General features: G+C 41.2%; 1 protein-coding gene across 2 annotated transcripts in view; it reads left to right on the forward strand.

Moving 5' to 3' along the window:
* Positions 1-5887: 5887 nt before the first annotated feature.
* Positions 5888-23080, forward strand: part of mrpl48 (mitochondrial ribosomal protein L48) — a 41858-nt gene continuing 24665 nt past the window's right edge. For both annotated transcript variants that reach the window (XM_048533376.1, XM_048533377.1), the window contains exons 1-3: positions 5888-5980; positions 8154-8209; positions 21409-21446. In XM_048533376.1, the coding sequence (XP_048389333.1) occupies positions 5960-5980; positions 8154-8209; positions 21409-21446 (115 nt within the window). In that variant the 5' untranslated portion in view covers positions 5888-5959. The remainder of the gene's footprint in view (positions 5981-8153; positions 8210-21408; positions 21447-23080) is intronic.

The following is a 23080-nucleotide window of genomic DNA, read 5'->3' on the forward strand; positions in this document are numbered from 1 at the left end:
ACTCAGTTTGACTTGGTTCACAAACAGTAGCAGCTTTATAATAAATTACTTTGGACAGTAACAGTCAGCAAGCTTTATGATTGGATCAGAAAGTGTGGGAAGGTGGAATCCAAATAGAATTTTATATTGTTCTCAAGTGATGATCACAAATGTATGGAATCATGGTCACTAGACAGTAATTGCACAAATCATGACCAAGTTTTCCCTGTCTAGTTCAGTGATATTGGAGCTCCATAATGTTCCAGTTATCAGATAATTTAGGAATTGAACGTGCGATGCCAGTAGTTGGTTGCCTCTGCATTACATAATACAATAGAATTGCCCTTCAAACCTTCCGAGAGCTCTAAATTTGACTGATGTTATTGATGTTGCCAGTGGCTATGTGGAAAAAATTTAAGGAAGCTTGCATTATCACTATGCATGTTGTCTGCCTTGGTCTTCACTTTAGATTTTGTTGCAACTTATACACAAACTTTATTCCCATCACCCTGGTGAATGTGTGTCCCTAAGGGCAATGGCCCTCTGAGAGGTCCTGATGAATCCTTTCTGTCCAGTATGTATAACTGATAAAGTGATGACAATATGACCTTTTCCTTTGCATTGATACCTCAATTCCTTGACACAAAATATCTTTTGAGGTCTCTTCCACCACTCGATGTACCAAACATAAAACATGATTCTGAATGGACCACCAGTTGGGCTGAGAATAGTGGGAGCTGAACATTGTACATAATTCCCTAACTGACCTTAAAAAAAGTCTAATTTTTTGGAAACTTTATCACAATTGTTAGTAATTTCCCAAACAGCACCATCACCATCCCTGTATATGCCCTACCCCAACTGGAGGTACAGACTACCAGAAGTGGTGGTACAGTGATACACAGTCAGGAGCAAGTTGCCCAGGGAGCCCTCAACATGGAGCTTCATGGTATCAAGTCAAACATGACCAATGAAACTTCCTATGATTACTATGTACTGTTCAGTCTCATCTTATGAATCAGTGCTCCATTATGTTCAACAAGGCGACACACTTTGAAACGACCGTGGAACCCAAAACTGGGCTTGCATCAGGCACTAAAGGCCATCAGCAGCAGCAGAATTGCATTTAACCACATTTTGTAACTTATGGTCCACTGTATTCCCCACCGTACCATTACAATCAAAGCTTGGAGATCAACTGTGGTTCAGTAAAAAGTGCAAGAGGGCATGCTTGGAGTAGCACCAGATAAACCTAAAAATGATGAGTCAGTCTGGTAAAGCTATAACACAGGACCTCTTACATGCCAAATAGCATAAACATGCAATAGATAGGGCTAATTGATTCCATCCACAGAGCAGATCTAAACTCTGCAGTCCAGCCACATCCAGATAAGAATGAAGATGGTCAGTTAAGAATATAATGGTAGGAGGCAGTTCCTCAAATACCCTTTCCTCAACAATCAGGAAGCCCAGCACATTGGAGCAAAAGATAAGACTAAAATATATGCATTAACCTTCAATCAGAAATGCCAAAGTGGTTCAGTATCTTGGCCTCTTGCAGCATCACAGATGCCAATCTTCAACTAATTCGATTCACTCCTCATACTCTCAAGAAATGACTAAGGGCACTGGATACTGCAAAGGCTATGGACTCTGACAACATACTGATAATAGTACTGAAGACTTGTGCACCAGAACTAGCCATGTTCCTTGCCAAGCTGTTTTAGTAGTTATCAATTGGAAGGAATAACCTGCTCAATAGTATGCAGTTTGGCTCCTCTAGGGCCGCTCAGCTTCTGGCCTCAATTTAGCCTTGGGACAAAAATAGACAGAAGAGCTGAACTCCAGAGATAAAGTGAGTGTGACTGCCCTTGTTATGAAGGCAGTATTTCACGAAGAATTACATCAAGGAGTCATTGGGAACTGGTGGTGAGGTGTGGGCAGTGTGGGGCTGGGGGTGGAGGGAGGGTAGTCCACTGGAAGGAGTCAGACCCAGCATAAGCCATTATTCTCTTTTACATTTGTTTGACAATTCGATTGTTCTACTACCTGTTTCTGTCACTGAATATCACAGCTCAAGCATCATCAGGGTTTTTCCTCATTCTATTTGTGCATCATTGTTGTAATGTACATACTTCTGAACTGGCTTCTGTTCCTTTGCAATGCAGTGCCATGATCAGTAATGATTTTGTATGATCTGGGCTGGTTGCATATTCTAGAAACTGGATCCTGTTATTTGAATTTCTAACATGCACTCCAAAATCTAAAGAAATATTGTTTTATTTTCAAATAAAATTTTAAATCTAAAACCTCTAATAAATAACCAGTGAACAGTTTTGGTAGTTCTCTACTTGCTCACTTATGTGTCTCCTTCAATCTCCTAAGTCTTTGAAGCAGAATGTCCTGTGTCATGGAATGGTTAAACGATTAGGTGTTGGGCAAGATTACCCTGAGTATATGTTATGCTAGGGAGGATAATCTCTTCCCTAGTACTGCCGTGCAAAAATGCAATGATGCGATGCAATGCAGAACAAAAATGTTGCATTTCTGTTTGACATTTAATGATAATTGATTGATAGAACATACCGTATGTTCTGATAGATTGAAAAAAAATGCACTCAACGTATCAATGACGTTGTGCTGATTGTGTTACTAAGTTGTCAAACAATCGGAAATTCGCTGAAGAATTCCATTGTCATGATGTAATCTTCACTGTGCACTGTGAATAGGTTTGTTGCAACTCTCACCCATGGAATTGCAAAAGATTATTATTCAAGGATGATCTGACAGTATTAAGGAAGAAAGTTTGTTTACTAAGACCATACAAAGATGAAGATATGAGGCTCCTTTCACTGCTAAAGTTGATGTACTTGGCATAGCTCACATATGTTTATGTGTCATTCAATACCCTGTTTCATTCCCAGCCAGTACACAGCCATGCAAAGCATCTTGTGCATTCAATCACCATGTTTCCATGGTGTAACATGCATGTGTTATCTCAACAATGTGCTTTTGGTATTAGAACTTTTTTACCCTTGAAAATGACTAGTTGTAATATACTAAGTTCATATTTTCTTCTTTAATACTGTCAGGCCATCTTCAGATAATGATCTTTTGGAATTGTTATCATTAGTCATCTTCAGGAGTTACTGCTTGCAACTGTCCACTGGCCACAGTGTGAGAGATCAACCTTGGGAACATTTGCAACTTGGTAGTCTACAGCGTCAATATATAGGCTGAGAGAAATATTTTGGCGTTTGAGTCAGGCAACCTGCTCAGTATATCAGACAATCATCCTGGTACCTAATTTATATCCTACTTCAAAGCAACATCCAATGACCTTGACAAGAAGGCCCTACAAATGTGGCAGTACAGTCATTACAGTTTTCAGCTGATCATTTCCAATGGCTCATCATTTTCAATAGTGACTATTTTGGCAAATTATGTGCAATTCTGCATCATCCTTAGAATTGCTTACCAAAGATGTTTGAGAGAGGAGAAAGAAAATGACAGAACTGACCAATCTCTGGATGTTGACATAGAACATAGAACAGAACAATACAGCACAGAACAGGCCCTTCGGCCCTCGATGTTGCACTGACCTGTGAACTAATCGAAGCCCCTCCCCCTACACTATCCCATCATTATGCATATGCTTAACCAAGGACTGTTTAAATGCCCCTAATGTGGCTAAGTTAACTACATTGGCAGGCAGGGCATACCATGCCCTTACCACTCTCTGAGAGAAGAACCTGCCTCTGACATCTGTCTTAAATCTATCACCCCTCAATTTGTAGCTATGCTGCCTCGTATAAGCTGAAGTCATCATCCTCGGAAAAAGACTCACTGTCCACCCTATCTAATCCTCTGATCATCTTCTATGTCTCTATCAAATCCCCTCTTAGCTTCCTTCTCTCCAATGAGAACAAACCCAAGTCCCTCAGCCTTTCTTCATAGTGCCTGCACTCCAGACCAGGCAACATCCTGGTAAATCTCCTCCGCACCTTTTCCAATGCTTCCACATCCTTCCTGCAATGGGGCAACCAGAACTGCACGCAATATTCCAAATGAGGCCACCGTTATACTGTCCACCTGTCTCATTGTAGAAAATTGTTACTTTAGTGTTTTTATGCAGTGTTTTCTTCTGGAAGACCATTCAGGCTGTGTGTTCTGATGACTTAAATCTGTCTCCTTTTTCAGAATTGAATTAGCAGCTTCTTTTTTTTAGTGCACTGTAGCTTTTAGTTTTAGCTGTATTTGTACCTTCAGCTTTTGTATTTTTAAACAAAGCACTCTTAAAAATGCCTTTTATCTTAAAGCAACTTAAATTCCAATTAAAGGTAATTAGTTCTGTCTAACAAACAAACAGTTTGGACAAAGTGACACATATTAAGTTTACCAGCAAAATTGAATCCCATTAAAGTTGTAGCAGTAACATGAATGCAAAATTTGCCAAATTATAGAAGACAGAATTGTGGTGATTTTTCAGATCAAAGAGAAGAATACAATAGAGTTCAATGTTTTATATTAGGATGACTATTTTTGAAAAAGCATACCGATTTGGACTCAGGTATAGGGGATAATTTCTAAACTTGCAGGTTAAAACTGGGAAATTATGGAAATGATAGATTTCAATAAGAGATAGAAATATTTACATTTCTAGTGGCTTGCACATGTCCTGATTCTCTGCTGCTTTTGCAGCCATTGTAGTTTTTTGAAATAATTACCATTGTACAAAACACAGCACCGTGTTTTGCACCAAACAAGTACATGTACACAATGACCAAATAATTTGTGTCTGTGATGTTGGCAGAGGTGATTGTTAGTGCGAAAGAGGCAACTACATCCTTCTCTTCTTCAATAGTGTAAAGGTATCTTTAACATCTACCTGAGAGGACAGATGGGTCTTCAGTTAATGTATCATAAAAAAACTGGCATCTTTGGAAGTGCAGTGGTCTTTTTGCAATTGAAATATTGTCCTTTTAACAGAACCAGGCGTTGGAATCTGGATGCACAAATAAGGTGGTGGATAGCCTTCCAAAGCAGATTGGATAAACACTTGAAATATGAAAATTTTGCAGGCTATGTAAGAATGAAGATATGAAACATAAATTGTTCGGTCTTGATGGCCTCCTTCTGTGCATATTTATGATTAAATCTACTTAATACGGACCTATAAGGCCATAAGAAAATAAGAACACGTGTAGCCATTCAGCCTTCAAGTCTGCTCCACCATACAACAGGATTATGGCTGATCCAACATTCCTCACGTCCACTTTCCTTGCTCTTTCCCCTAACCCTTGACTCCCTTATTGATCAGGAATCTGTCGATCTCAGCCATAACTATACACAAGAACTCTGCACCCCTGACCCCAGGATCACCGTGGTACGGAGCCTGAAAGACTGTGCGAGAAGAAATTCTTCTCATCGCCGTCTTAAATTGGTGTCCCTTTCTTATGTGACTATTCCCTCTCGTCCTAGATTCTCCCGAGGGGAAACATCCTCTCAGCATCTTTCCTGTCGAGCCCTATAAGAATCCTATGCTTTTACCTGTTTTGTTTAAACAAATTGCAAGGATGCCACGAAATGAATCGACGAGGTAGTTCTGCGAACTGCCCATTGAGGAGCCACTCCCTTTAGCAGAGAAACAATGAAAGATTCAACTCGTTAAATGGGTATTTTTCTTTGAAGATGTATTACTGGAGGTAACAAGGGACAAACAACCATCCAAAATAAGTTTGTTTCCTCCTCTGTATTTATTTACTTCTTGTGATTCGATCTAATCTCTCCCTCAATACTGAATTAGCTATATTTGGATAAAAACAGCGTTCTCCTGAAGCTGAAAGCACTGGAGCCGGAACATACGAACCGTGTGTTTTGTTGCCGGGGGGTGGGGTTGGGAGTTTACGCAGTGTTCCGCGGGGGAGGGGTTGGTGTGCTGGACCCGGAAGCGGCAGTTTTGGTTCAGGCCAGCTGAATCATGAATCCTGCTGTAACGAAGGTGATTTTGTGTTTATAGCTGTACATAAAGAATAGTTACGGGATTGTTATAACCGAGCTGTGGTTGCGGTGTGGGTGTTGCTGTCGGTAATGGCGGTCCACAGCTTGGTTCTCAGTGGGTTATAGGGACAGACAAGGCCAGCACTGCTGGGAATTTACTGAAGGAACAACAACAACGACGACGACGACATCTGGTCTCTGCATTGTCAGCAACTTGTGACACGCGACTTGGTCGTGCTATAACAAAATCATTCTTTGTTTCGCTGGGGGAAAATGTTGCATTTATGTAGCACCGGCCAAAGTACCTTACTGCCGATAAAGTGTAGTCACTTGTAATGTGAGAAACAGAAGCCAAATTGTGCGGACAACACTGCCTTTGGAAGGCGGACAATGGTGCTAAGTGAATCGTTCATTCAGATAGCTGGTGCCAACACAACGCTAAATCGCGATCTACGTTTGTAATGATTCTTTGATTCTTCTAGCTCCCATAAACACCAAAACAATATGTCAGCTGATATTCGTTGTCGGATAAATGTTGGACGGGTCACAGGGAATGATTATCCTTCACTCTCTGAGAACAAGCAAAGGCAACCTCATTTTAACATTTTCAGTCAAAGGATGACACCTCTAACAGTGTAGCACTCCCTCTGTACTGCATTGAATGAATACAGACGAAATATTTATGCTGAGGTCTTGAAGTGAGATTTAAACCCTTAAATTTCTGACCGAGAGCTGAGAGTGGGACAACTGAACCATGCTGGCAGTTACGACGAGGAGATCTTTAGTCATTTTTTTTTGTTCCACACATTTGTTGAAAATTTGCTATCTTAATATTTATGTACCTAGTAAGACATGGATGAGTGACATCCAGTTTAAATATTACATTGGTAACAGTTCATTCAAAAGTAGTGACTCCATGAATAACATTATTTTATATTTTGAAGATCCATATTCTCAAAAACAGATTATTTTAAAAGAATAAGCAAGTCTTGTTTCTGTTTCTCTGTGCACTGCATAATTTCAACAGCTTTCTTTAGAACAGATTTGTGATTTTTTCTTTTTTTTAGAAAATTAAAGCAAATTGTTTTGTATTGCTTAATTTAAATCAACTCTACTTACCTGAAGACTCTGAATTTATCTCTGAGTAACTGGGCTGAAGAAAAGTGTGAGATTTTGAGGCTCTGCTCTAGAGTCAGAGAAATCTGTTATTGATCTCCATGCCTTATAAACTTTTGTGGTGGAAGACTCAGCCAGAGTTGCTGAATCATTTAGGACAAATTGTGGTGAGACTATGAAATTTGCTACCTCCGAAAGCGTTCAAGGCAAAAATATTGTATTATCTCAAGAAGGAGTTGAATATAAGCATTTAAAGCTAAAGAGATTAAAAGATGTGGGGGGGGGGAGGCTATTGACTTGGATGATCATCCATGGTTGTGGATGGCTAGAAGGGCTGAATGGCTAACTTTTTCTTAATGTTCCTGTGATATTCTTAATTGTTGTTTGAAGTGTATGTATAAAGAATGGATGGACACCAGAATGGACTTCACTGTGATGATTACTAGAATTAAATAGGCTATGGGTATAGCTGAGGCTCAAACATTAGTACAGCAGTCACTTGAATTAGATGCTGGATGACTGCTGCCAGTGGAAAGAATTTGGTGAGGAAAGTAAACTTTCTCAGAGATAATAAGGACCCCAGATGCTAGAAACCAGAGTCTGTAGATGTTGAGAGATAGCAGGAACTGCCGATGCTGAAGAATCTGAGATAACGTGGTGTGAAGCTGAATGAACACATATGGCGAAGCAGCAGCAGCAGCAGCAGAGGAGTAGGCTTGACGTTTCGGGTTGGGACTCACCAGACCCGAAATGTCAGGCTTTCGTACTCTGATGGTGCTTGGCCTGCTGTGTTCATCCAGCTTCACACTCTGTTATTTATAGATGTTGAGGCTGGAAAAGCACAGTAGGTCAGACAGCATTGGAGGAGCAGGAAAGTCAACATTTTGGGCCAAAACGCTTTGTCAGGAGTCCAGCCTAAACACCTAAAGAGAACTTTCCCTCCTGATTTAAATAATTACTTCACTGTCATACTAAGTACAATTGTATTCAAATTGATAAGGCATCTGAAGTTTTAATTTCACTGTAATTCTCATTATATATTCTCATCTTGTTTGCAGGTCCTGTGTGTAAGAAATGTAATGCTGTTAAAACAAGCTGCATCTACAGTCACCAGGTAGGGATGAACGGAAGCACATGTGAAGCCCATAATTTACTGTCTGATCTAGTGTAGACATCACTGTTGTGCTTTTCTTTTATACCCACATCCTGCCAAGAGTACTTTTATTCATTCACAAGAATAAGGACTGGGCAGATAATGTAGGGACCTCCTGTGGCTGTTCCCCTGCAAAACAGATATACTGCATTTTATGCTGGTGGGACGAATGGCCTAAAAGCGGAAGCAGTAATAGCCAAATTCTTTGCACCATGTTTGGCTCTCCTGCTTGGGGAGGAGGAAGGTGTGGGGATACAATTGATACAGAGGATTCAGTTATAACGGGAATGGAGAGGCGTTTCAGTGGCTGCAAACAAGACTCCATGATAACTTGTTGCCTATCTGCTGCTAGTGTTGAACATGTTTCGGAGTGATTACAGGATATTCTGCAATGAGCGATGAACAGCCAGTGGTCATTGGTGCCAGTAACATGGGCTTAAAAAAGGAAGTTCTAAAAGATAAAAATAGGGAGTTAGGAAGTTAGAAAAATGGGATAGGTGGGACCAGTACGAAAGGTTACACCTGGGCTTGATGTCCTACAGTGAGTATTTGCTACTGTATTTAGGACCAGTTTAAACTGAGAATGGCAGATGGATGGGAACTGAAGCAGGGTCGCAAGGGAAAGAGAAAACAAGGACAGTTTTTTTAAAAAAAATCAGTAAAAGTCAAAAATGGTAGATAAAGTCATCAAGGGTAAGAAGCAAGTAGAGTCACAGTACAAAGAAAAGATAGGATGATTGAAAATGGCAAAAAGCCAAACTTTTGTATCTTAGTGAATGAAGTATTCGGTATAAGGTCGACAAACTAACAGTGCAAATCAAAGTAAATTAATATGACTTCATTTGAAATTGTGGAAACACAGTTACAAGAAGATGAAATCTGGAAACTTAACACTCAGGGATATTTGACTTTTCGGGAAGGAAGAGGTGGTGGGATAATATTCTTAATAAGAGATGAAATAAGGACATTTGTGAAATAAGGACACTCTCTATGCTCAGATAAAGTAGAGTCCATTTTGTTTCGGCAAAATAAGTCATTGGTAGGGGTAGTGTATAGACCCCCAAACATGAGCCACACTGGCAGAAAGGAGTACAAATAATTGTATGTAAAAATAATACAACAGTAAGTATGGGTGACTTTTTAATATTCATGTTAATGAGGTTAATACAATTTGGAAAGGGTAGTTACAACAATCAATTTATAAAGAGCATTTGGGATAATATTCGAGAGAAATATGTCTCGGTGCCGAACAGACAACAGGTTACCTTGGACCTGGGAATGGGTAATGAGGCAGGTTAAATAAATGATCTCAGTAAAAGATGCCTGGGGGAGTGGTAGTTATAAGGTGCTAGAATGTAATATTCAGATTGAGAGTGAGAAACTTGGATTGGAAACAGCTGTTTAACTTAAAGGGAATTACAATGAAATGAGGATTGTGTTAACTAAAATGGATAGGGCAGCTTGGTTAGCAGGAAAGCCTGTAAACAACCAGTGGTAGAGATTTAAGGAGGCAATTCACGACTGTTAGCAAAAATATATCCCACCAATAAATCAACCATGGCTAACTCAGGAAGTTAAAGAGAGTACCAAATTGAAAGAAAAAGCTTGTAAAGAGGCCAAAGTCAGTATTAGCCCCAAAGATTGGGTTAAAATCAGAATCCAGCAAAGGAGGACTAAAAGTAAAACAGAGAAAATAAACTAGGAGGGTAATCTTACAAACATGTGAACTGACAATAAAAATTCTTTAAGTATATATTTTTAAAAAGTTCAAAGTATATATAGGCACCTTAGAAAATGAATCTAGGGAGATAGTTATGGGGATGAAGGAAGTGGCAGGAGGGAAACAGATATTTTGCATCAATCTTTAAGGTGGAAAATACTTTGAACGTCCAACACCACCATGAGAGAAGTAGTACTGTACAAACTAATGAAGCTAAAGGCAGATAGGTCCCCTAACCATGATGGCTACCGTCCTAGGATCCTAACAGAAGCAGCTACAGAGGCAGTTGGTGCATTGATTTTTTTTTTTATTTTGTTTTTAAAAATACTTGGAATCTGGAGAAATACCAGGAGGATTAGAAAACTGCTAATCTGATAGTTTTATTCAAAAAAGGTAGGGAGGCAAAAAGCAGGTAACTATTGGACGCTTAACCTACTGTTGGAAAAATGTTGCAATCAATTATTAAAGAGGTAAGTGCAGCACATTTGGAAAATCACAATCTAATCAAGCAGAGTCAGCACGACTTCATGAAGTGGAAATTGTGTCTGGCTAATTAAGAGTTTTTTATTTGAGAAAGCCCCAACTGGAGAAGATAGAGGGCAACTAGTAGATATATTTGAAATTGTGGAGGGCATTCAATAAGGTACTGCGCAAAAGGTTAAGAGCCAATGCGTTTTCAGTTAGTATATTGGTGTGGATAGATAATTGGCTCATGGGCAGGAAATTGAGTGGGGATAAGGTTGGAAACCTCTAACTAGTGTGTTTACACAGGGATAAATGCTGGGACTGTAATTGTTTATGTATTAATGACTTGGAAGAAGGAAGCGAATGTACTATTGCCAAATTTGCAGATGACTCAAAATAGGTGGAAAGACAAGTTGCAAGAGGGATATTGATCAGTTAATTAAGTGGACAACAAGTTGGTAAATGGATTATGAACAAAAACAAAGTTGCTGGAAAAGCTCAGCTGGTCTGGCAGTATCTGAAGGAGAAAACGGTTAACGTTTCGGGTCTGGTGACCCTTCCTCAGAAGGGAGAATGAAATAAAAGAATATTATTTAAATGGAAAATACAGTAGGACTTGGGCATGAACACAGGAAGTGAGTGCACAGATGCAGCAGATAATCAGGAACACAAATGGAATGTTGGCCCTTAGTTCAAGGGGGTTGGAATATGAGTAGGGAAGACTTTTTGCAATTTACAAAGTGTTGGTGAGACCAAATCCGGAATGAGCAGTTTGGCCTCCTTTTAAATAAGGAAAGATACTATTTCATTGGAGGCAATTCAGAGAAGATTTGGTGGAATGATTCCTGGTATAAAGGGATTGACTTGTGATAAAAGGCTATACTGGTTGAGACTCTGCTAATTGGAATTTGCAAGATGAGCAGTGATCTCATGTAGAATTCTTCAGGATCTTGATGGCAAATGCTGAGAGGATGTTTCCCTCATGGGAGAGTCTAGGATCAGAAGGCATAGCCTTAGAATGAAGGGGTACCAATTTAAGGCTGAGATGAGGAGGAATTTCTTCTGTCAGAGGGTTGAGTGTCTTTTGAACTGTTTGCCATGGAAGTCTGGGGGTAGGTCCTTTTGTGTAATTAAGGCTAAGATTGATAAAGATGGTAAATGAGGGAAGTCAAGGCTGATGCATCAAAGGACAGGAAAGTGGATCTGAGGAATGTTGAATGATGGAGCAAGCTCAGCAGGCCAAAGGGCCATCTTCGTTCCTATTTCTTTATGATAATATGGCCTAGAGCTTACTTTTAGTCTCACTAGTCTTCAGCCTCATGCTGAGGACCGCATTTGTTGATTCGAAAAACCTAAGAAATAAGAATAGGTATTACAGGGCCTTGTTGCCTACACATGACTTAATAAGATCATGCTTGATGTATCTTGGTTCCATTTTCCTATTCTAAGCAAAGTGAGTCAGTCATTAATTTAATGGGGAGAAAAACTTTTCTGTAGCTTGTATAAGTACCATGGGACTGGTCAGTGCTTTACAGCCAAGTAAGTACTTTCAATTGTTACTAGTAATGTGGGAAACAACAACTAATTTGTGCACAATACATTTCTATTTGAAAGAGCTAGTCCAGACATGCTGGTATGCTCCACTTCTGTGCTGTAAAATTCTGCGATTGCAAGCTCTCTCAAGCCACAATATGATGATGACCTGATGATGTTCGTTCTTGTGTGATAATTGGTGAACCTACTGAGAAATAACTATCCCACTTGAAATGTTAACTCCTTTTCTCTCCAAAGATGCTACCAAATCTGCTGAGTTTCTCTAGCATTCTCTGTTAACTGAGTCCTAGAAGGACAAAATCAACAGTTGTATAGGAACACCACCCCATGCAGATTCATGTCCAAGCCACACAGTATCCTGACTTTGAATCACTAATGTTTCACTGTCACTCTGACAAAATTCTGGAGCTCCCTTCCAAACAATGTACGTGTACCCACTTCTCCAAGGGCTGCAGCAGCTCAAGAAGGCAGCTTTCCAAAATCTTCTCAAGGGTCTTAGGGATGGACAATAAATATTGGCTTGACCAGCAATGCCCACAGACCATGAATGAATAAAAAAATTTCAGTTGCTGATCTTGGGTCTCTATTTCTTGTTTCTGGATTAACAAGGACCAGTAGGTGAACAAAGCATGTTTTAAAATCTACTTGCAAAATTTGATTTCTTTGTTACTCTCGAGCTTTTGTAAACATGGTTTTCAAAACGCTGACAATTTGAATTGAATTTTTGTAACAACATGGGACCTTTTAGCTCTTTGAGACTGCTGTATTATTCAATAGCTGATCTATTTGTGGCCTCAAATTCACTTCCTTGTCATCACCACCATAACCTTGTCTATGTATTAACTCCATCTTGAATAGACATACTGACCAAGTTTCCACTGATCACTGGAGAAGAAAATTCCTCAGACTAATGACTGCATGATAAAACAATTTCTCTTAACTTTCGCCTTATAAAGGGGTCCCTCTGTTCTTTATAACTGTGACCTCCAGTTCTAGTCTTAACTACAAGTCGAAACATCCTCCTAGTATCCACCCTATCAAGTCCCCTCAGCATCTTGTATGTGTAAGATCATCTTTTATCATTCGTCTAATTTCTTCAGAAGATGATCCCTTCATTCCAGGAATGAGTCGACTGAACCTTGTATGAACGACTTTTAATGCACTTACACCTTTTATCAAATAAGCATACCAAAGCTGTGCATAATACTCTAGATGTGGTCACACCAAAGTCCTGAACAGCTTGAGTAAAACTTCCCCACTTTCTTAGCCAATTCTCCTTTCAGTAAATGCCAACATTTACTTGTCTTCCTAATCAACTGCTGTCTTTGTACCCTGACCTTTGATGATACGTGTCCTAGGGTACCCAAATCCCTCTGCACCACTGAGTTCTGCAATCTCTCACCATTTAAATAGTATGCTGTTTTTCTGTTCTTCCTGTAGAAGTAGACTAGTTTACATTCTCCATATCATAAAATCATAATGCATGGAAACAGCCCCTTCAGTCCAACCAGTCCACATTGAACATAATTCCAAACGAAACCAGTCCTACCTGCCTGCTGCTGGCCCATATACCTCCAAATCTTTCCTATTCCTATATCTATCCAAACGTCTTATAAATGTTGTAGTTGTACCCACATCCACCACTTCCTCAGGAAGTTCATTTCACACACGAACCAACCTTTCTGTGAAAAATTTGCCTCCTGTCTTTTTTGAACCCCTCTTCCCCCTCTTCCCCCTCTTCCCCCTCTTCCCCCTCTTCCCCCTCTTCCCCCTCTTCCCCCTCTTCCCCCTCTTCCCCCTCTTCCCCCTCTTCCCCCTCTTCCCCCTCTTCCCCCTCTTCCCCCTCTTCCCCCTCTTCCCCCCCCCCCCCCTAAATTTGTCCCCAGTCTAGGGAAAAGGCAACTGCCATTAACTCTATCTAAATCTCACTATTTAATAAACTTCTATCAGGTTGCATTTCAACCTCCTATGCTCCAGTGGAAAACATTCCTTGCTTTTCTCTATAACTAAACTTTCCATACCTGGCAACATCTCAGTAAACCTCTTCTGAACCCTCTCCACCTTGATATTATCCTTCCTATAACTGGGTGATCAGAACTAAAAGACTGAGCAGTTAAGGTAAGCGTGCCAAATGCCTTTTTGACCACCCTTTCGATATCTGATGCAAGTTTCAAAGAATTATGTACCCAGATCCCTCAATCCCTTTGTTCTAAAACATGACCCAAGGCCCTACCAATAATTACAAGCCCTATCCTTGTTTGTTGCGGCAAAATGCAATAACTTGCATTTATCCAGATTGAACTCCATCTGCCATTTTTCAGTCCAATAAACCATTTATTCTGCATCTGCCAAAATCTGCTCAATCATTGAACCTTCAATATCCCTTTTATAGACTCTGCAGCTCATCACAACAACATGCTTTCCTCCCTTTTTGGGTGGCATTCACTAATGTATCAAACATGTATTTGGTCTGTTTTATCCATGTCATTGATATAGGTTGTAAATAGCTGAGGGCCCAGCACTGATGTCTTAAGCATTCCACTAGTTAAAGTTTGCTAAACCTCTAAAGACCCATTTATCTTGACTCCATGCTTATTGTTAGCTAACCAATCCTTTATCCCTACTGATATATTACCCCCTACACCATGGTCTCTTATGTAATAACCTTTGTTGTGGCACCTTATCAAATGCCTTTTAGAAATCTAAATGCATCACATCTACAGCTTCCACCTAATCCATCTTGATTGTTACTTCACAGAAAACATCTTGCGGTCGCTCAGGTTCTGAAATTATAGAATTCAGCATTAAGTTCTAAAGGCTGGAAAGTGCCTTGCAGAAAGTGAGTTGTTAGGTTAGCCTGGAACATTGCAACAGCAATCCCAGGATAGAAATGTTAGCATCAGAGCAAAGTGGTTTCTTGATTGAGCAGACACATTCTTAACCACCCTGTTTATATGTGATGTAAGCTTCAAAGAGGCCAGGGTTATTCTTACTGAGAGAGCAGAGCATTCTGCAAAGATGTTATCCAGCTTGTGTTTAGTCTCACCAATATAAGGGAGTTTGAATTGTGAGCAATTAATGCAGTAGACTGAATACAGTGTGGAGCTGGGGGAACACAGCAGATCAGGCAGCAGAAGTCTTAATGAAGGTTGTAAACCTGAAACATCAACTTTCCTCCTCTTCTGATGCTGCAGGAAAGTTGACGTTTCAGGTTTACAACCTTCGTCGGGACCTCTGCTGCCTGATCTGCGGTGTTCCTCTGCCCCCACTCTGTATTGACTGTGGCTCCAGCATCTTCAGTTCTTGCTACAATCCTAGTGCTGTGGACTGGATTGAAAGAAGTGGAAGTGAAATACTGCTTCACCTAAAAAGGGTGTTTGGGACCTTGGACAGTGAGTAGGTGAATGAGCAAACATCATAGCTTCAGCAATTACATGGAAAGAACCCAAGAGGGAGTGAGGAAGTGTTAGAGGGTTTGGAAGCTGTCATTAGAGGGAACGATCCCTGTGAAATGCTGACAGTGGAGGGGAGGGGAAGATCTGTTTGCTGCTATCCTGCTGGAGGTGGCAGGAATGGTGGAGGATGATTCTTTGAATGCAGTGGCTAGAGGAATGGGAAGTGAGAACCAGGGGATCTCTATCATTGTTGTGAAAAGGAGGGGAAAGGGTGAGGCAGAAATGGGAGATGTCAGTCACACCTGAAGGCCAGGTCTACTAGAATAGGAGGAGGATTTCTCAGTTGAGGTAAAAAGGGGGCATGTTGGAAGCACAAAAGCAAAGTTGCTGCAAAGGCTCAACACGTCTGGCAGCATCTGTGAAGGTGAAAAATAGCGTTAACGTTTCGGGTCATAGAATCCCTACAGTGTGGAAACAGGGCCTTCAGCCTAACAAGTCCACACCGACCATTGAAGTATCCCACCCAGACCCGTCCCCTAATCTCCACATCCCTGAACACTGGGCAATTTAGCATGGCCACTCAACCTACCCTGCATATCTTTGGATTGTGGGAGGAAACTGGAGCACTTGGAGGAAACCCAGGCAGACATGGGGAGAATGTGCAGTCTCCACACGGACAGTCACCCGAAGGTGGAATTGAACCTGGGTCCATGGCGCTGTGAGGCTGCAGTGCTAACCACTGTGTTGTCCAAAGGGTCTAGTGACCCTTCCTCAGAACTGATGGTGGCTGAGAAAATGAAGGGGGATGGGGTAGGGTGTAAACGATAGGATAGAGCCTAAGGAGAGAGAGAGAGAAGAGCAGTTGGATAGACAGAGATGTGTGGGGTAGGGGTCTGGGACATGGGAAAGTTTAGGCCCTAAAATTATTGAACTCCATTGAGCGCAGAAGGCTGCAGGGTCCCCAAATGGAAAATGAGGTGTTCAGAGATAATGGGAACTGCAGATGCTGGAGAATCCAAGATAAAGTGTGAAGCTGGATGAACACAGCAGGCCAAGCAGCATCTCGGGAGCACAAAAGCTGACGTTTTGGGCCTAGACCCTTCATCAGAGACGGGGATGGGGAGAGGGTTCTTAAATAAATCGGAAGAGAGGGGGAAGCGGACCAAACATGGATAGAGGAGAAGATAGGTGGGGAGGGGATAGGTCAGTCCGGGGAGGACGGACATGACAAGGAGGCGGGATGATGTTGGTAGGTAGGAAATGGAGGTGCGGCTTGAGGTGGGAGGAGGGGATAGGTGAAAGGAAGAACAGGTTAGGGAGGCAGGGACCAGCTGGGCTGGTTTTGGGATGCAGTGGGGGAGGGGGAGATTTTGAAGCTTGCGAAGTCCACATTGATACCATTGCGCTGCAGGGTTTCCAAGTGGAGTATGAGTTGCTGTTCCTGCAACCTTCGGGTGGTATCATTGTGGCACTGCAGGAGGCCCATGATGGACATGTCGTCTGAGGAATGGGAGGGGGAGTTAAAATGGTTCGCGACTGGGAGATACAGTTGTTTACCATCCCCCTCTCTGAAGGGTCTAGGCCCGAAACGTCAGCTTTTGTGCTCCTGTGATGCTGCTTGGCCTGCTGTGTTCATCCAGCTTCACACTTGGAAAATGAGGTGTTGTTCTTCCAGCTTGTGTTGAGCTTCACTGGATCACTGCTGGAATGTGGTATCATCAGAACAGTCATTTTCATCTCATCATGTTGAGCCACAAAGTGAAGCTCAGCCTTGAAGTATTGAAAATAACTAGCATTTAAATTTTCAGCTATTGACTCACCACTTGCCTAAAGTGGCATGTAAAATGGACTTAGAAGAAGGTCAGTGGGTCAATGGGGAGAGTGCAGAGGAATGTAAATGACAGTAGACATGATGGGCTGAATGGTCTAATTCTTTCCATGTGTTTTATGTTCTAATAATTAGAGTGCAGAAGGTCATTGAGCCCATAATGCCTGTACCAACTCATTGTCTAGTGCGGGTCTCTTGCCTTCTGCAACCCCCACCCCCATCCTGACATTGTTACTATCCTTAAAAACCCCTATCTGCTGCCCTCTTGACTGCAAAAATTGAACCCACCTCCACCATATTTACAGGCAGTGCATTCCATTTTGTAACAGTTTGCTGTGTGAAAAAGTTTTTCTCACATCTCCCTTGCTTTGCGTATCTTTTTAAATCTGTGCCATTTTGTTCTTGTTTCTTTAAAAGGTAGATAGGATGAAACTAATTCCAGCCTCTCACTTAGATCTCCTCCTCTTCATCTCTCAAGGGAGAACAGTCCTAACGTCTTCAATCTATTCTCATAGCTGAAGTTTCTCATATCTGGAGCCATTCTAGTAAATCGCAAACGTACTCTCTCCAACCCATTCGTATTTCATTGCATATAATGTGGAACTCGCAACTATGCATGATACTGCAGCTGAGGTCTTAAGTGCAGCATCACCTCCCTGCTCTTACACTCTATGCCACTGTTGGTAAAATTAAAAGTCACGTATGCTTTGAAGGTTGCAGGACAATGGAAAGCATTAAACAATAATAATTTCTCAAAATTCTAACAGATCAGTTAAAACACAATTTCCTTTTCACAAAATGATATTGATTGCCTAATCGCTCCATAATTTACCTATCCTACTGCAAACTCCTCCGATAATGTATTCTAACAATTTCCCTACAACAGATGTTAGACTAATTTGTCTATAGTTTCCTGCTTTCATGAATAAAAGTGTTACATTTAATCTTTACCAGTCTACTTGGACACTTTCAGAATCTAAGGAATTTTGGAAGATGATCAATGCATATCCGTTCTACTGTCTTCTCAACCTGGTCCTGGAGACCTATTACACTATTTTAAAAAACAACAGAAGCACAGTTAGGCCATTCAACCCACCAAGTCTGCTCTACCATATGATTATAGCTGATATGTTTCTCAACCCCATTCTCCAGTTTTCTTCCTATTTCTCTCGATAATCCCTTACTAATTATGACCCTATCTATCACTGTTTTAAATACACTCACTGACTTGGCCTGCACAACTCTCTGCAGTTCCACAGAGTCATCACCCTCTGGCTGAAAAAAAATCCTTCGCATCTCAGTTCTGAAAGGTCGTCTCTTTACTCTGAGGCTGTACCTTTTTGGATCCTAGTAGTGGAAACATCTTCTCCACATGCATTCTATCCAGGCCTCTCATTATTCTGCAAAGGTTAGTGAGATCCCTGCTAGTCCTTCTAAACTCCATAGATCCAGAGTCCTTAACTGCTACTCATATGTCAAGCCATTTATCCCCGGAAGCATTCTTGTAAACCTCCTCCGGACCCCCTCCAACACCAGCACACCCTTCCTTGCCTATGGGGGCAAAACTGCTCACAATATTCAAAATGCCATTTGACCAGAGCCGAATACAGCTTCAGCTGGACATCTCTCACTTTTGTACTTTAACCCTTGTGAAACCAGTGCTAACATTACACTTCCCTTCCAACTGCCAATTGAGCGTGCATGCTAATCTTAGAGGAATCCTGAACTAGGACCTCAAAGATTTCAGATTTGTTTCAGATTTCTGAAGCCTTTCTCCATTTAGAAAATAGTCTGCACCTCTATGCTTCCGACCAAAGCGCATAACCTTGCATCTTTCCACATTGTATTCCATCTGCCATTATCTTTGCCCACTCTTCTAACCCGTCCGTGTCGTTCTACAGAATCCCTGCTTCCTCAACGCTATTTGTCCCTCCACTTATCTTTGTCATCTGCAAACTTGGCAACAACGCCCTCAGTTCCTTCATTCCGATTGTTAACGTATAATGTGAATAGTTGTGGTTCCAACACTGACCCCTGTGGAACTCCATTAACCACTGACTCTCATGATGAAAAGACCCCTTTATCCATACAGTCTGCCTTCTGCCAGTCAACTAATCCTGTATCCATGCTAGTACTTTTCCCCTAACACCATGGGATTTTATCTTATTCATAGTCAGAGTTGTACTACATGGAAACAGACCCTTCGGTCCAAATATCTGTGCTCACTAGATATCCTAAATTGCTGGGACTAGTTTCATTTGCCAGCATTTGGCCCATATCCCTCTTAAACCCTTCCTATTCATATACCCATCTAGATGCCTTTTATATGTGGTAATTGAACCAGCCTCCACCACTTCCTCTTGCAGCTCATTCCAAACACATACCATCCTCTGTGGGAAAAAATTGTTCCTTAGGTCCCTTGTAAATCTTTTCCCCGCTCACCTTAAATCTGTACCCTCTCTAGTTTTGGAATCCCCTACCCTGGGAAGAAGGCCTTGGCTATTTACCCTGTCCATGTCTTTAATGATTTTATAGTCCTGTGTAAAGTCATCCCTCAGTTTCTGACACTCCAGAGAAAATAGCTTCAGCTTACTCAGCCTCTCCCTATTGGTCAAACCCTCCAACCATAGCCACATCCTTGTAAATCTTTTCTGCACTCTTTTTCAAGTTTAACATCTTCCCTACAACAGGGAGACCAGAAATGCTCTCAATATTCCAGTAGTGGCCTAACCAATGCCTTCTACAGCTGCAGCATGACATCTCAATTCCTGTACTGAATGCTTGACCAATAAAAGCCAATGTGCCAAGTACCACCTTCACTACCCTGTCTACTCATGCCTCCACCTTCAAGGAGGTACGAACTTGCACCTCAAGGTTTCTTTGGTCATCAACATTCCCCAGGACCCTACCATTTAGTGTATAATTCCTGCCCTGATTGGCCTTTCCAAAATGCAATGCCTCGCATTTATCTAAATTAAACTCCATCTGCCGCTGGCCATCGGTCCATCTGATCAAGATCTCATTGTACTCTGAGGTAATCTTCTTCGCTGTCCACTACACCACCAGTAATCTCCTGTGCAGCACCTCTCAAAGGCTTTCTGGAAATCCAAATAGATCACACCCATTGGTTCTCCTTTGTCTAACTTGCTCTTTCATATTATATTACAGGCTAGCTTATTCTGATATTTCATCTTCTCCCTCTTACTGCTTTATTAGTTATCCTCTGCTGTTTCTAAAAGGCTTCTCACTAATCTTCATGTTGTATGCTCTCTCTTTTGCTTTTATGCTGTCCCTGCCAACTCCGTTCTGAAGAAGCATCACTGGACCGACAATGTGAACTCTCCTTTGTCTCCACAGATGCTGCCAGGCCTACTGAGTTTTCTTAGCAATTTCTGATTTTGTTTCTAATTTCCAGCGTCTGCAGTTCTTTCAGATGTTTTTCCTAAAAGCATAGATTCCAGATTCCAGCTTCCCCACTGCTGGTGCCAGTGCTCTTGATACTGGAACCCACTTCTCCCATACCAGTCTTTGGACCGCATGTTCAATTCTTTATTCCTATTCACCATATGCCAATTTGCAGATGGCCCAGGCAGAGTCTGGTGATTCTTGTGCTTTGTAAGTTAGCACCTAACTACTCATACTCCCTCAGCAAAACATCTTTCCTAGTTCTATCTGTGTCATCAGCAACAACATCAGAAGTCAGACGACAACAGGTTTACTTGAAATTGCAGGCTTTCAGAGCACTGCTCCTTCATCACGTGAAGTGACCCCACCCACAACAACACAGGTTTTCAAGATATAACACATCCCTCTGGACTTGTGCTGTTTGTTGCAGAAAATGCTGTTAATCTCCCTTATGCAAAGTAGAAGAGAGCAAAGGATAAAACAGAAAACAGTAAGTTGGGGATAGATGTCCAGAAGTTTGAACCCCAGAAGGAATTTTCAGAATGGGGTATCTGAAGATGGTTGGCTGATATGATCAGGACTGGAGTGGATGAGCCAGGTATACATTCCATGCATGACTTATTTTCTGTGAAAGAGCTGGCAGCACTTATTGATGCAGGCTTGTGACACCAGCTGCTCTTGATAAGTCAAATCTCTCCATTGAGATTTGCAGTAAACTTTTCCGTTGGTTTATTAACTATAATTTCAAGTTCCCTGTCAGCTAAAGATGGAATTTAACTGATTTTTTTTTTAGGTTGACATCCATCAGACAGTCTCCTTTATGGTTTACAGGTAAGAAAGTCACTCTTTTTATTGCAATATGCAGTCTTGCTGAAATAATTCAATTTGTAAGGGATGGTGCATACACTTTTAGAAATATTTATTTAATGTCTCCTTATGATTCCTGGGTTATAGCACTTAGTTTTCCAGCTCCTCCCTATGATCTCTCTCTCCATTTACTCAGGCTACTGAATCTGTCAGCATTCATCTCAGGTCTGTTGAAAAGTCATTTAGACTTAACATCAATTGGCTTTCTGTCAGTGGATGCTGTCTTAACCCACTGTGATCTCCAGCATTTTTTTTTGTTTTCAGTTTAGCATTCGCCTCAGGATGCTTAAAGTAGGGGATGAAGGAGTAATGTTAATCGAGGCACTGGCTTGCACTTCTAACAATTCAATAGAAACTGTAATTGTTTCTAAATTGGAGAGGTTAATATTCAAAAAAGACAGCAAATCAGAACCAGTAAGTCGTATGTCCACTAATTTAACCTCACTTACTTAAAAGCCCTGAGGGATCATTAAGGGTACTTTGTGTGACTGCTTGGAGGTGGTATTAGAGACTCGCAGCATGACTTCTGGATTTGGTTTGATTTGTTTGATATTGCTGGATGGTTTGACAGCCATATGAACTTTCAGAAGTATCTTGAAGATGCTGCTTAATCTTTATCCAAGAAAGTCTTGGAAGCAATTTTTACACTTCTTGTAGGCTTGATTGTTATTTAAGTAAAGATTCTTTTTTGTATAGTAACTGGTAAAGTCTCAGAAGGAATCAATTTTGAGGCTGTTGCACCTCATGAACTGCATTAATGCTTCAATCCATGGCATTGCTGATACTGTTTAAAAAGTTCACGGATTGCAAAGAGATGGGTCAGAGTTGTAATCTAATACAGATACAATGAAGGAAATGAACCGAGATCAGGCCAGTGTCTCTTAATGTAGCTGAGTACAGTATAATGCATTTGGATAAATGTGGGGTTGAAGTTTGTTGACAGGAAAACCATATTGGCAGTATTGTACAGTTGTCTGAAATCACAAAATCAGTTCCATGAGACCACTGCAAAGTCATGGAGAAAACCAATGATCAGGAGGCAATATAGGTAAAAGTTAGAATGCAGACAGCAGAGTTCTGTATTATCAAATTTGTGGAATACCTGGCTAGGACAACATTGGAATACTCGGGTTTAGAGATTATAAAGACATAGATGAGTATTTCAGCAGCCAAGAGCTGAAGGGGGATGGAGATCTAAATGTTATAGAGGTGGGACAAAGAGGCCTTGCGAAAGGAGTGGATGTACATTTAGAAACTGATCTCAGGATTAAATCCACTGTTGAGATTGGGAACCATCAGGTTCAGCATCAGATAGTAGCCAAGGAGAAGAATGGAGTCAGTTGCTAGGGAACAACATTTTTTGGCAGGGGCTGAAGACTATGTCCTCCTTGTACTTGGAGGAAATTTCAATTCATTTAGTACTGGACATCAGACAAGCAGTGTGATGAATCAGACAATGGAGTGCTTGAGAGAGCTGGCAGAGCTGGGTATTGTAAACATATATCTGGAAGCTGACATGTATTTGAATAAAGTTGCCAAAGGACAGCCTGTAGCTGACAAATAGGATGGAGTCCTACAAAGGTGGACAATAGAGGAGT

This window comes from Stegostoma tigrinum, chromosome 6, assembly GCF_030684315.1.
Source record: "Stegostoma tigrinum isolate sSteTig4 chromosome 6, sSteTig4.hap1, whole genome shotgun sequence".
Lineage (NCBI taxonomy): Eukaryota > Metazoa > Chordata > Chondrichthyes > Orectolobiformes > Stegostomatidae > Stegostoma > Stegostoma tigrinum.